Source organism: Papaver somniferum, chromosome 5, assembly GCF_003573695.1.
Source record: "Papaver somniferum cultivar HN1 chromosome 5, ASM357369v1, whole genome shotgun sequence".
In the NCBI taxonomy this organism is placed as follows: Eukaryota; Viridiplantae; Streptophyta; class Magnoliopsida; order Ranunculales; family Papaveraceae; genus Papaver; species Papaver somniferum.
Window position 1 is genome coordinate 38,623,889 of NC_039362.1, and position 15,239 is coordinate 38,639,127.

Here is a 15,239-nt window from a genome sequence, read left to right on the forward strand (position 1 = left end):
TAATAAGACTTTTACGTAGTAGTACTTTTTCTCTCTCTTCTTTCTCTTCATCTTCCCTTTATAAAAAAAAAAAAAAAAAAAACCTTTAGCCGTCTTGCTCAGATCTGGTCCTTTTTGACCAGATCTGAGCAAGGATTCTTTTGTTTTATAGTTTTTGGTAGTAGGTAATTGAATAAGATGTTTTTACATCATTTTTGGTGTCTTTTGACATATTTCTTCGTCGTTTTGGGGCGATTTTTCTTCGTCGTTGTGGGGCGAGTTCTTCAAAATTTCATGGCAGGTTCGTGGCTTGCTATTCTCGATTCAAAAACATCGACGATTTATCACGACATCGCGCATCCGTGTTCGTGTGGATCGGCAATTTTATGGGCTAAGTACTCTTTTGTTTTAGAAGAATACAATTCCATCTCTTATAGAAGAAGAATACAATCAGATTAAATGGTCGAAATTTTCCGGATATACCATCATCTCTCCCTTATACATAAAATTCTTTTGGATATCTTTGCGGTTTATCGCTATTTTTCTTCGCGATCTACTTGTAATTGGTTTTCTTATTTGTATTAGGGTTTTGATTATCTTTTATTTTGATGTTTTTGTTATTTTTGTAAGCGAACATGTAACCACTATTTTAATTTGAATGAATTGAAATATGTTGATTGTCCAAAAAAAAAAAGACTTCTAAGTAGTTTTTTTTTTTTTTTTGCTCATGTTTTTGGAGATGCTCTCATATACCCACCTTCACAATCTGGAAACCACCTGTACAAACTCATTCCAAAACTAAGATAACTGCCATGTTTCAGCAACATAGTGCTAATTACAAATCCTGAACATGTCATTGCAAGAAACCAAAATGACATTAACAAAACATTTTTTATTGCTAATCACAAATTGGACAAGTTGTTTAACCTGTGAATACCTTGCCACGATCAGCTATAAACTTATAATCAAATAAAAAATATACAGACTTAATACTGATATAGTATAATATCTGCCTTGATTAATCGTTTGCTTAAAATTCATGATATCAGCAAATTCTACATATATCAACTCTCTCACAGTTGTGTTGGGTCGACTGGTGAAATAGTGGTAGATGGATTATGTTTTCCAAGTTTTGTCTTAAGATATGTTGGTCGTAGTGCTCAAGATAAAATTGTCTTAACATACTATTCTTCTCTCCGGTGTTAACTAATGAATTTGTAGTAGTTGTTGTTTTTTTTTTGATAGCTAATGATGAATTTGTAGTTAATTTTATCACGATTTATAACGAGGATGCGATTATTAACGGGGAGATATCATTTATATATAGGACAAAGAAGTACTAGCATAACGTAAATCAGATCACTAAAATTATATCACCACGTTAATATTGGTATCCCTTGTAAATCATGCGTTTTATAAGTAATTCTCTTTGAGTTGACAAACAAACAATGACAATTTATATACAGTACAATTTTCTTATCAAAATAAAATAATTATAATAGAAATAGTGTACTAATATATTGTTTAATGGTCTGTATATATGCGTGTGTAAAGTTCCTCAATCAATGCAAAGAAATTTCATTTCCTAGAGAGAGAATGAAGTCAAAAAACAGCAATATCCTTTGAGATTTTCTAATTTTTCTTGTTTCTCCTTCTTTTTCATCCTCTTTTTCTTCTTCATGTTCCGTCCTTTGTTTTAGTATCTCTCTGTTCTTAGCTAGCACCAAAAAAGAAAATTCTCTAAATGTTGTATTTGCTTGAATCTAACTGTTTTTTTTTTGGTTGCCTCTGTTTGTCTCCACCATTTTAAGGTTAATAAAAATTTAGGTTTATTCAATACATAGCTATGAGTAATCCAATGAGACCAAGAATGCAAGTTATGTTTAATTTGGTTTATGATAGAGGTTAGTCTAAAGTTACCAACTTAAGTTCATTTTTAACACTTTCCTTCGAGTATACTGTTTCCTTTTCGGGTTTTCACTTCAAAAAATTCAATCTTGTTATGATTGTTGTGGACTTCCAGTAACAAAATCTGAATTGTCTTCAATTTTGATTCTATTAGCTTTTCATAGAGTCCAAAAGAATCACAAACTCATCCTCTCTGTAATCTTGTTGCACAAAACATTTCACTGAAACAAGGTTTCAGCCACGGTTTTAGTGGAGTGTGGGAAAATACTGTGGGTATTCATTTAGATTCTCGGATTTAGTGAGAGTCTTTGTGGTTGTGGGAATTACGACAATGGATTTTGACAAGAAGAAAGAAAGAAAGGGTTTGATCATCAAGACATGGGAACGATGCAGATCATTAGGAAATACGAAAAGCTCGTTATCTCCGTTGGGGATTCCTTCGCCGAAGAGCAAGTCATGCAATGAAATTCCACTACCAAAGAGCGGGTCTTGGCCTAGGTTCCAATTACCAGCAGAAAAGAAGCATAAAATTTCATGGCAAGGGAGGGATGGCTCAGTTGATGACGACAAAATCAAAACTGTTACACGCCGTGTAACACCAGGGGGTTGTTTTTCCGTTTACGTCGGTCAACAGAGGCAACGGTTTGTGATTAAAACTCAATATGCTAATCATCCACTCTTTAAGATGCTACTTGAGGAAGCAGAATTGGAATACGGGTATCATTGTGAAGGGCCTTTAACTCTACCATGCAACGTTGATTTCTTTTATCGAGTCTTATCAGAGATGGAAGCGGAAGGAGACGACGATCAAATCCAGCAAGGTTGTAACTTTGCCAAAGGGTGTAGCACATATAAACTACTTAGTCCGTCTCGAATGGTGGCAATAGAATATTGATAATGATAAATCATCAATTGGAGAACCATAATTAAGAAGATATGTTACATAATGATTAGTAAATCACGTTTTCGTTGTTATCATGTTATGTATATTGTTAGCTCAGTTCTTCTTCACATATGTGGTTGATTTGCTTGCTTGAACCAGTAAAGATTATTCATGCTACACAGTAGAGATTCGTATTATTCATGCTACACAGTAAGAATCCATCTGGTATTTGATTCTTAGGAGTAGTATTATTCATGCTACACAGTAAAGATTCGTATTTTGCCACACTGCCCATATGTTTTCTTTTTTCTAATTGAAGGAGAAAACTGTTGACAATGTTAGAATGATATTTTTATTTTGGCAGTTTTGACTTATTCATAACATACAATTTTATCTAAATTCGAATCTAATTTAATGGTTCATAAAGAATCCAAGGTACTTAGTTCAAGAGAAAGATTAAAGAAATGGAGGGATACATCCTTTTCACAAAAAGAAATGGAGCAAGATTAGGGATATGATTAATAAGTCCATTATTTGAGCTCCGAATGAGCCACCTATACCAATAGGCCACACAATGCTACCTAAACATCTGTGTTGACCAATTTTAATCATCTCTGTAATAAAAAAAAGATTCGTATGAGCCACCTTTACCTAAACACAGTAAAGATTCGTATTATTCATGCTACACAGTAAGAATCCATCTGGTATTTGATTTTTAGGTAACCTTATTCTCTGTGTATTAATCTAAAGAGAAGCTGAAAATTTTATAACAAGAAATTCAATCTCTGTTAACCCTAAAATTGTTGCTTTTGCTTTTATACTGACCTCAGGTATTTGTTTTTTCGGTTAAGTTTGGGTTTGGTTGGTGTTTTTGATTAACCAATTGTATTAGTTATTTGGCTTCTATTGATTTGGTGTTGATTACCTCAAGTTTTGAATTTTGGGTTTTGTAGGTTTGATTAGAGCTGCCTCTTCGTCTACCTATTCTCCTTAACTGATTGAAATGATTTTGCTAGAAGTCAGTCTGAGATGGTTGAAATAATGAGTGGTTGAGATGGTGAATTTGGGTTTGTCTTGGACTGAGTTTTAGCACTGAGAGGAGATAGAGAGTTTGGTGAATTCATGAACTACAGTCGCTGTTGAAGCTCAAGATGATGGAAGTAGAAGAACAGAAAGTCGGAAGAAACTGGGATTTGAGATTTGGGTTCATTGAAGCTGATAAAATGGGTGGATCTGAAATGGAATTGCAGTTGCAAGCGGAATATGGTGTTGTTGCTGAGTGTGTTTGGTTGGATAGTGAATGAGCTACAGGGACGAAGAGTTGCAGTCACTGTGGTGACTGAAGCTCAAGCAATGGAATAGCAGGAGCTGCTTTGTAGGGCAGGTATGAATGAGCTGATGGGAGTGTGTATGCAGATAAGAAGGGAATGACTGGAGTTGAAATGAGCAGGTCAGATGTTGGTGCTATGAAATGATGCAGTAGCTTGAGAAAGTGTGCTGCGAAGAATTCGATGATTGAGCTGACATTGCAGATCATGGATGGTGCTATGTTAACGGATTTGACAGAGGAAGAGTGTGTCGCTGGTGACTATTGCAGGCTAGGAAAGATGCAGCACAACTGATGGTTGTTTACGGTGGAGGTTGAAATGATCGCATGCGGGTTTGTTTCTGGTGGAGTTTTTGAATTTAGATGGAGGTGAAATTGCAGGTTACAGTACAGCTGCAAATGGTGAGTTAAAGTTGGTTCTGGTGTTGGCAGTCCTGGTGGTGCAAGAAGCAACTATTGAGCTGAAGATAGTGGATTAGTGATGTGTGAAGCTGAGGTGGTGTTGAAGCTATGGTGAAACTGCAGACAAGGGTTTGATGGTGGTCTGGTATTGCAGTCTTGGACGCCTTGGACATAGAGCTTACAACAACCAAAGAGGTAAACCAAAACTTCAATACTTACTATGTTGGAGATAGTTAGAGAACTTTAGACAGGTTTGACAACACAATAAGTATGTAGAATGTGGCTTATTCATGTTTGTCTAGGCTCTAGATGATGTCCAGGATTGGCTTCTTTAGATGCAAAACAAGGTAGGTACTGATTTTGAGAAAATTTCCTCCATGTTTTTAGATTAAGATTCAATGCTCCAGCAATACTGTTTATTTTGTTTGTTTTCTTTTCACCGGAGATATAGGGTTTTCAGAAAAATGCGTATTCGTACAATCAAACGTGGTTTGATAATTGAGGTTTCAATTACACGCGGATTTGATAATAGAAATTAATTACATGTAGTTTTGACTCTTTTGAAAATTATAGTTATCTTAATTTGTTATGCTTATGTTCCAGAGGCATACGTAATTTAATGAAGCAACTTTTTTGGATGTTCCGAATATTATATAAGACTTTCAGTCTAACTAATAGACAGTTTGTACGGTAAGCTGAGTTAATTGGAAGTCTAACTAATAGACAGTTTGTACGGTAAGTTGAATTATTTGGAAGAGCAGATGTGTCAGTTGATTATAATTGACTGCCTTGATTCTTTCAATCAGATTATAATAGATACTGTAAGCTTGAGGTTCGTATAAAATGCTCATATGTTTGCTATTGCTAATGTGTACCCCCTGTCCTGCTTTACATTTGATGAAGTTGTAATCTAAAGAATAATCATTCATTGATTTATTAGGTATACATGGCATAAAATGATGTGGATGCTGCTGTGGTGGATAGCTTGAAAAGGCATAGTTTGAACCAAGTGATGGTGAGTTTCAAAAATGTTACCTATTTATTTATTTTATTTTGCTCGGCAATGTTACCTATTTATCATATGCAATGGACTTATTGTTGATGAAGCCATTACTCTTGATGGATTTTCTAGCTTCCCCATTATTGTAGTTCTCTTAGAAGCTTAATGTGCTTCACAAAAACATATCTTTGAGATTTTAGGGAGTAGAAAATTACATATAACACTAAAGAACCTACTGACCAAAACCACAGTTTGTGTAAACTAAAATAGTTAATCAGTATATAAGCTATTACAAGGTTCTGAACTAAGATTTTCATTACTATGATATGAATTCCAATAAAAAAAATATTACCTGTTTCCTAATGTAGGATGACGGAGCATTAATTATTATCCGCAGAACGAGCAAGCAATAATTGCTATCAAGGTAGTAGAGCATAACCCAGTTCACATCCAACACAACCCTTTCTGCATTTTTTTCTGGGCATTGCTGGGTTTCTTCATTTGTTTCCCATTTTCCATTGTTATTTATTACAGATTAGTTTTCCTACTCAATGACGAGTAACGGGGTAACGAACAGGAACAATGCGTTAAGTGGGGTGTTATAGATCAGTTGCATGCACTTCAGAATGAAAAACCATTAGCTCCTACTACTTCTAGAAGACGACAGGTGGATGACGGAGCAAGCTTATTAACATCTGGTAGAAAGGGTATGGTTATGGTAAAAGCGATTTTCTGTACTTCTAATAACTTTTATCATTCCTTCGGATTTCCCATCTAATAATTATTCTTCTTCGTTCTTTTTTCGTCTCTTTCCTGGCCAAATACGAAATGCATACAAACCTAAACAACATGAACCAATTTGATTGTTTTCGTTGAGATTTCATGGACTGACAGATTGGAAGTAGTAAGGGTTTTTGTGTTGCTCACTCAGTTGTGAAAATTCATAGAAAGTTAACGTTTTGCATGACACCACAGGTAAAATCTTATTGTTCTTTGTTGTTCAATATAACTTCTTTGGTAGGCTCATTCAACTTCTTCTGCAATTTTATTTTTCCAGAAAACTGTAAATTAACTTTGATTGGTTTCTGCTTATTATTTTGCGGATATTTGGATGAGCTTGGACCACTTTGAGAGATCAACGACACAATGGCTAGAGCAGGTACGTAGGATCTCTATATATATAGATCTCATTAGAGTCACAAACTCATAGTAATTTACATATTTCTGATCACTTCTTTCATAAAATCAATATCAATTCATAGATTGGGACTCATTCTGATTTCTGCATCGTACGTTGTTGCGGCGATGTATGTTTTTTGTCTAATGTTGCATCATTTTATACATATGGATTGTTTATGTGATTGATTCACTCACTTGGGTTGTTGTTCATGTGTTTGTGAGTCAGGGTAGACAGGCTACCCTCTTTATTCACAGTTTGGATTAGGCTAGACTTTCACTCAATGTTTGAATGGTTGATTTAGATTCACTCGGGTTTATATCGAGCACTTATTAAAATTTATTGGTTAATCTAAACTTAATTCAGTCGATATGTCTCGAAGCCCACCGGTGGTGGATTATTGCAGTGCACACTAGCAAGTTGATGGCATGGTTAATTTAAATTATTTGGATACGACTGAGAGTGTGGAGAAACTCAAGCACAATGTGTGGACATTTATGAGCTAGTGGTATTTGTGCCTGGGTTCATACTGATTTCCAATTGATATTAACTAACGCATCTATAATATTTTGGGTTAAGATTCTTTTTTAAACTATTGATTTATCTAATTTTGGGTTGCTTTTTCAGCTGTTTATATACTACCTTTCTTTACTCATTTTTACTCTCATATATGAAGTTCTGCAATACTCATACAACGCAGTTTTGTGTTTCAGGGAAGAATTTAATCAATAGATCTTGATGCCCAACAACCGAGGCTGTGAAGATACTGTAGTGATATTTGTAGCTTATTTTGTATGATCATTTAGGGTTGTCTTTTGTTATTACTGTAGATATGTTTATGATCCTATTGCAAGTCTTACTATATTCTTACAAATAGCTTCTTCTATATGCTTACTGTAGTAATCAGTTTTGCAATGCAAACTTTAATAGAATGTAGGGTATCCGTATTTTGATATTTCTATTTTTTATTATTAATCTAAATTGGTTTTATCGTGAGATGAAATGATAAAACAATACTCCCTCCCTTACCTGAATTGCATAAAAGAAATGGAAGATACGTTGCTAACTGGTGGAGGGTGATTTTTACTGATTCTGATTTTCACGGGGCTAATGTAATTCAGATGTCTTGCAGGTGAAATCCAAACCTCAAAGTTTCAATAAATGACAGGTAAAGAAGAACCCATTAGTTCCAATGTACAATACAAAGAAATGCCTTTCAGAATGTAGACAACAGATATGGAGAGAGAGCAATGGGACAACAAACAGAACAAGCTTCTATAATGGAGACCCTGTTCTAATGAGATTTTTTCTTTGAACAATAAGAAAGAACCTTATCATTCTTGCGGAATGAAGTAAATATACTTTTTCCCCTCTCTTTCCTAATGATAATTTGTGTTGTCTCTCTAGATTCTATACATGTATGGGGGGATCTTACTATTTCATAAAACTGTGTGGTCTGTATGCAGGTCACAACGTCAAACTTTGCTCAAGTGGGTGTCATGCAACTCAGATATGTGCACGAATTGACAAATTTATTCTGCTTGAATATGAACACGTCAGTTCATGTATTCACGTCACCGACATATTTGTACCCAAGATTTTCCTATACATAGCATAGTCATACCAAGATTTTAACTCAACAGAGATGCAAAGGTATCCAATTTCGGTCTCTTTCTTCTACAAGACACTTGAAGAACCCAATCTTCAGTGTTTTGAGGCATTGTATATATGTGCCAGAGTTGTTAAGCTTGAAGTGACAATTTTTAGGGCATTATTATAAGTATATTTTGTGAAACTAAATTAAGGTGATAAGGCTGATGTGTCCGTTTTAGGAAGTTGATCCTAATGTAGAAAATGATGATTTGATATATGTGGAGGAACAAATAGCTTTTATGTGAGTTTGAAAATACCATTCCTGGAATTGATGAAGCTATGAGTTTAGCAGAGATGCTCGAGTAAGTTCTCTCTTCTGATATTGTGGGTGAGACATACTTTCTATAACGACCACGCTTTTCGTGATTTTCTGAATTGGTAATTTCTTCTGTCATTGTTTCTTATTGATTTATTTTATTTATTTTTATTATTCTAGGTGTCAGGAACTACGTGTACAGTCTTATACTCTCAGTTGGATCTACTAAAGAGGTACGTTTGCTTGCAGATGGAAGATTTTTTACTCTTAGGGTTGATTTTTGTGTTTCGATATACTTTAAGTTTTTGTGTTTCTTATACTGGTAATGGGTGTTTCAGATTTGTTGGTTCTGAAGATCGTTAGGTTGAATAGTTCTTTTGTCAAGTTAATCATGTAAGTGCTGACTTTAGTGCTCCCAATTTAAATCTTTCTCTACTAGAGCAATTATCCATATTTGTATACATCCTTTTTGGTGATAAGAATTCAACAGTTGGCAATGTTTCATTCTTTTGACTATTGGTTGTTGTTTGGATCCATGCAATTTTATATTAAGGTATCACCGAATCAGGGTGTGTTATTGCTAAAAAAAATAATCTTTGCTACTGCTTCTAATTCCTAGCTGAGTTAATGAGTCTTTTTGGGAAGGTAAGGCTGCTTAGTTTGGAGGATTCTTTAAAAATAATAATTATGGTCTTAAATTGGTTCGTTTTAATTTCTTTTTTATGTTTTAATCTAAATCACAGGCTAAATTCAAGAAAGGAGAGCAGAAAACTCACTGCACTGCTATCACTTTCACTCTTTCGATCTGCATTTGGCTGTTTAATAAGTAATTAAGTAAAACAAAAACTAAATTTGTGAACGAAATGTTTTCCTTAATTGGATGTATTCAATGAAACCATCAGAGCGAAGTGCCGAAACTCTTAGCTTAGTTGTTGCTTACACATGGGTATGTATAGTTGTCCCTGAAAAATGACTATACATTTAGTCTCTATTAGGTGTACAAATGGCCATCAACAAGTCTGAAATAGGATCTAAAGATATTTAATGTTTACGACCGACCACATGCTCAAACTGCTTTATATTACTCATCATATTAAATCCCACTTAAATGGGGAAAGGTATCTGCTGTCTTAGTTCAAATGGAAGAGCCATGGTTCTCAACCATGTAGTTGTGGGTTCGACTCCTACAGATGGCATTACTATTTGGTGGATCCAATAATCACTGTCTTCTACAAGTTAATAGCATCTTCATAGCTTCAAATTCTGGAAAAGCATATATGGTTGCATTCATGCCAAGATGTGCAGGGAGTTAAATTATTGACATGCTACAGGTATATTGGTATCAACTTAACCAATTAGTTATAACTTGGGAACCTTTAACGGCAGAATTAGTATTCCTCAATGCTTGGAAGTAAGCACTCCGGGATACTTCAGCCAAATCTTCTACATTTCTTCTTTTAGTGTGAAAAGTGTGCTATGAGGCTCATTTTCTTTGTTTACACCATCCGCAGAATCTGCTCATAATTGATATATTTTGCAAATTGATCAATTTACTTTTTCATGATTTGATTGTTTTTCTAACTACATATATATCTGCGTCACTGTTAGAAACATCTAAGAATATGCCTACAAAGCCATGATTTTTCTAAGCCTTCAAACCATTATACGATGCCTGAATTTCTTGGTTATTTTAAATGAGAAATTAAGCTTAGCAACTTTGTTACCATGGCTGCTAGGAGCCCAAAAGTTCAGGTAGGCGTTGCTGCAAGAGGTATTCCATTTCAAAACCAATACAGTCCATTCATAGCAAATAGTAATGAAGTTCTTTTGTTTGTTTTTTAGTTTTGACACAAAATAGTAACGAAGTTGATACGTGCTTCCAGTGTATTTGAATTCCACTTTTTAATATTTATGATAACTTTTTTGGCATAAATAGTTTAGGTTGGCTGAAAATCAAGGATGTAAATTTGCATATCAGAAATTTCGTCTAACTGACAGCCTTTGCTAGAAAACGAGTACAAAAAGATTGTGGAAATTGAAGAAAATTGCTTCCCCTGTTTGGATTGTTGAACTAATCAAACAATGATTCTCAAGGTACTAAGTCCACAAATATCTTGCTTAATGCAGATTATCAATCTAAATTGGCATCTTTTGGAACTCCAAAAGTTCATAACAAAAGAAATGGACTATATGATGGCTTTATAATTTTTGATGGGAAGTTCGTTTAGAATTATATGTTATTTGGTCTAAAAAAAAATTCCTCTTGCAGCAATATGTTATATGTGTTCGTACCTCCATGGAATGATAGAGGTTGATATTCTTACCGTTTCTGAGCTGCAATTGGCTTTGTTTCCTGGTCTTTTATTTCTTACCCTTTGGAAGACATCTGTAGTTTGCAAGACTGTTACCGTTTCTGAGCTGCAAGACATTTTCATTGGCTTTGTTTTCCAGGTCTTTTATTTCTTAGGTGTGGTTGCCAAGTTTATTACCCTTTGCATGGTAACAGTTTGACTGTTTTCCAAGGGGTTAATGTAAGTATGAAAATTAACCAAGATCACCAGTTGCAGCAACAGAAAAAAAAGAAGAGATAATAGTAGTATCAAGTTGCATTGGAGCTTTTAGAAGTTTGTAAAAGGTTTGACTGATTCACAATCATTAACCTCTTGCAAGAAGATAATTTTGATATACCCTGTACTGTGACCTCAAGCCTTACTCCAGGAGCATTGAACTGAGTTCGCAATGCGCCTGCAATTTTTAAGACGATTGTTACTAATTTTGGTTATAATGAATTGTCAATTGAGCTTATAATCTCTTATATAAAATAAAAAATCTCGCTTTTGAGTAATCTATATTTAGGTTACTAAATATAAAAAATCTCCCGAGTAATATTATAAAGTTTAAATTTTAGTTGTGGATTGATTAGCTTACGAATTGACTAATGCAGTTAGTGTTGGTGGTATGTAGGTTGATTAACCGAGGTGAGCTCCTGGGCTAGCTTGCATGCTCCAGGTGAGTAACATTACATTTTCCAGGTATTTCCTGCTAATGTCATTTTGCGGGTTTGGAATAGTGCTTGCTTTGATAGCTCTCAGGAAAAAACTACCACAGATGTTTACACCTTTAACCAAAATAGCCGAAACTATTGTGCATTTGCACAAGCTGCGCACCTGAACTCCTCTTTTGATACAAAATATAACAGTTGCGGCATGAAATATATTCATGATGGCATAGTGGTATGTACCACTAAGTATGAAATCAAACTGCTGTCTTATCTCAACAGGTAGAGCACATGATTATCAGACAGCCATGTAATTGTGGGTTCGACTCCTACAGATGGCATAGTATATTAATGTTATATTATATATCCCTGGATACATAATGCAAGGTTATTTACAGGTTGTTGGTTTCATTCATTTAGTTACGAAAATCACAAGATTTCGATACAAAAATAAGATTTTTCTGCTATCATCTCCATGAATTTTCAACAAAAGTAAGATTTTTCCATGTGAAATGAAGATAAAGTTTCAAGGTATTAAGAAGGTATTGGGGAGTTTGATTGAACATTGTGGGGCTTAAATTTAAATTGCTAATGTTTTCTAAAATTTTATTCGTTGTGTGAAAGAACATATAGGCATTGTTCAGTAACTGAACCTGCACGAGCACCAGTATTTCTGGAATGCCAAAGACGGTTTGATGTCGTCAAATTTTTCTTCTCATTACACCTCCGCCCATACTTAAAGGTGACTGACATGGATGGAGTTCCAAAAGTCAATTTATAAAAACAAAACCCATAGAAAAACATGTGTTGTATCTTATACAATGGGAAATTGGATTTCGAAAATCAATTGGACTAACTAGGAACCTAAATTTAGATGCAACTCACCCTTCTGATAGTATTCTGAAATCCACTGTCTGATGTTAAGATTCAGCGGCCGGAGTCCGATTAACTTAGTGAGAACTACCACCAGACCTGTTTTTATAGTTTTCTTCACTGTCAAACTCATGCATGGAAAATGTCACGCGTGCACTCAAAATCGGAGAATAAATTTCTTCGTCACCCGAATTTTTCAAAATTCAGTTTTTTTTTTTTTTTTTTTTAATTTCCTAATCTAGCCTTTTTCCTTTTATAGCGTCTTCAGTTCTGAGATTTTTTTTTTCGTTTCTGTTAGAGAAGATAGATTGAATTACAGGAGCACCGAGAGAATCAAAATTCCTCAATTCGTTTCTTCTATTTCTCTAAGATAATTTGAAATTCAAGCTACAGCTTCGTTCATTTCATTCTAATCTTGATTTCTGACGTTGTTTAATATTGATTCGATTATAGGTTTTTGTTTCTGTAAGATTAGGATCTTCTATTTTAGGTTTCCCAAGCTTATTTAGGAATTGTATAGTTGACTAAGTTGTAGTTTTGAAAAGTATTTGGGTACATTTAACTAGGTTACAGTTTTTTTTTTTTTTTAATGTATTGTTACAAAGAATAAAGTATGAGTACTTAAGACTAAAAGGAGCGGTTGAGCCAAGGACATGTAGGTTTGTCGAGTGTTTTACTACCCTGGGATTAAAAAAAGACCCTTTTAAGAGTACTTGGTGGATGCTTGGTATCAAATGAACAAATCCTATATTACCTCAAGAATTCAGGATAACCCACGAGCAAGTTGTTAGGCCAAGGACTATGGTTGATGTTTTCGCTTCATTATAACTTAATTGTAGAGAAGTCCATACTATGTCCCTTCGCTTGGCTTTAATGTGGCGATTTTGTTCCTCTAATGAGTGAATCAGATCTGTTCCACCCTTAAGTTAAGCGATGAGCCACGAAAGTTAGTTTTTGAGTAGAACTTTACTTTACGAAAACTCAGTTTCCATATGGTTCCATATCCAATTATTTTATTTGACATACCTAAATTTTAGGGGTTTTCCAGATTTTCCTATATATCCGAAATGAAAAACAGTACATGGAAACTCCGTTTCCCTATTTACAGTTTGGAAAAAAAACTGAGTTTCCCTCTCAATAAGCTAAGCGATGTCAATTTCCCATATTGAGGTGCTATGTCTATCATTTCGCTTGGATATATTTAAGTTATGGCCAAGCGAAACGCCTCACCATAATGCTTGGACTTACAAGCACACAAAGGGTTTAGTAGCTTCAAGGTTGAATCTTAACGATAGAGGTGGGGCCTGTAATTTTTTATCTACTGTCATTTGTGATCATAGGTATATGTTCAAGATCTATCAAGATTTAATTTCAGTTACATGTTCAAATCATCACTTAGATATGGTCCTATAAATGGTTGCGACTCTGAGTTGGAAAAAAATTAAAAATATATGAGCTTTTACCACATCAATATATTTCTGATCGTCTTGCTTTCATAGCCTATGTCTTCGAGTTGGATAGGGATAAATTGATGAAAAAACTCAACAAAGGGAATGTGCTTGGTAAAGTGGTTGCAGACACGTTCACGATTGAATTTCAGAAACGTGGTTTGCCTTAAATGCTCACATTTTTGTTCTTAGGCGGTCCTGTAAATTTTGTACAGTGCATTAAATATTAAGTGTGACTAATTACATGTAAAACTCATGTATTTAATGCTAAATTTAGATAAATCGTATATAATAAATTGAGTTTCTATAAACTAAATTTATATGAAATCATATTAAGAATTAATGCTTTTTATAAAGAACTCAGAAAACAAAAGTTAAGGTTTGGTTTACAGTTTAACATTTTATATAGAAATAACACTGTGATTTAAGGTTAAGTAAAACCAATAGTATATAAACATCAAAGAATAAACCTTTGAAAGAAGGCTAACCCGATCAATATAAATTTAGGTCAGCGTTTGTGAATTTAATTAGTCTGGTAAAAAACAAACAAGACGTAATGTATAAATTTAAGTAGTCGGTCCATGAGTAAGTAAGTAATACTTAACGTATATGAAGTTCTAAGAAAATAAGGTGATACTTCGGATAATGTATTAAAATTTAGGAGACAATGGTAATGAAAGAGAAACGTAACACTAGGGTTTAGTTTTGCATTTCTACTTGAGCCTACTAATAAATAACAAATTTCTTGACGTGGGAAACATAAAGAAAATTTGGGAAATCATACGTTTTATTATCATCTCTTTAAAACTTTATATATTGAACCAGGCGGTTTAGGTTTAAATACCATAATATACAACATGGAAAACTGATTTAGATTCTGAGCTTACAACAGATAGTGAAAAAGGGAAGAGAAATATAAAAAATTAGGAATACGAACTTAATAGGATAACAAAGAGAGTCGAATTAAATAAGGCCAAAAAAAGACCAACAAAGTTAAAGGAGACCAAGAAAATACTAACCCAGTTAGGGGATGCCAAACTATCGGTATATAAACTGGATTTGGAAGACTAGGAAAACTTTCTCAATCATGTAGTGACAATACAACACGCATATATTTTCTTGAAAATTTGTTTGTGAATGCTTTGGAAAGATAAGCAACGAACGAAAAAATCAAGATCAAGTTGTCTTTACATGATTTCTGACGAGATCATTAAATAAGTGGGTTGCAAGTAAAAAAGAAAAGATTTGTTATTTTTTTTATTTTCCCGATGTTATTGTTAGACGGGTGTGGACGAAAGTGACAAGAAATTAATATTTTTGGTAATTTTGTTAATG

General features: G+C 34.1%; 1 protein-coding gene and 1 long non-coding RNA gene across 11 annotated transcripts; both read left to right on the forward strand.

Annotated features, from left to right (window-relative positions):
• The first annotated feature begins 2,218 nt into the window (after positions 1-2,218).
• LOC113278960 (auxin-responsive protein SAUR36-like) lies at positions 2,219-2,782 on the forward strand. The gene has a single exon (XM_026527679.1). It carries the CDS (start codon positions 2,219-2,221, stop codon positions 2,780-2,782), a length of 564 nt encoding a protein of 187 aa, XP_026383464.1.
• A 562-nt stretch (positions 2,783-3,344) lies between these two features.
• On the forward strand, positions 3,345-12,619 carry LOC113281412. 10 transcript variants are annotated; one of them, XR_003326130.1, is made up of 10 exons: positions 3,345-3,600; positions 3,724-4,694; positions 5,440-5,514; positions 5,868-5,923; positions 6,034-8,028; positions 8,143-8,657; positions 8,766-8,818; positions 8,924-8,978; positions 9,329-10,679; positions 11,550-12,619. It is a non-coding gene; the product is annotated as an uncharacterized LOC113281412 (long non-coding RNA). The 10 variants fall into 10 exon arrangements; XR_003326131.1 differs by having other exon boundaries at positions 3,346-3,600; positions 9,329-9,916; XR_003326128.1 differs by lacking the exon at positions 9,329-10,679 and adding an exon at positions 11,037-11,220 and having other exon boundaries at positions 3,347-3,600.
• The last annotated feature ends 2,620 nt before the right edge of the window (positions 12,620-15,239 follow it).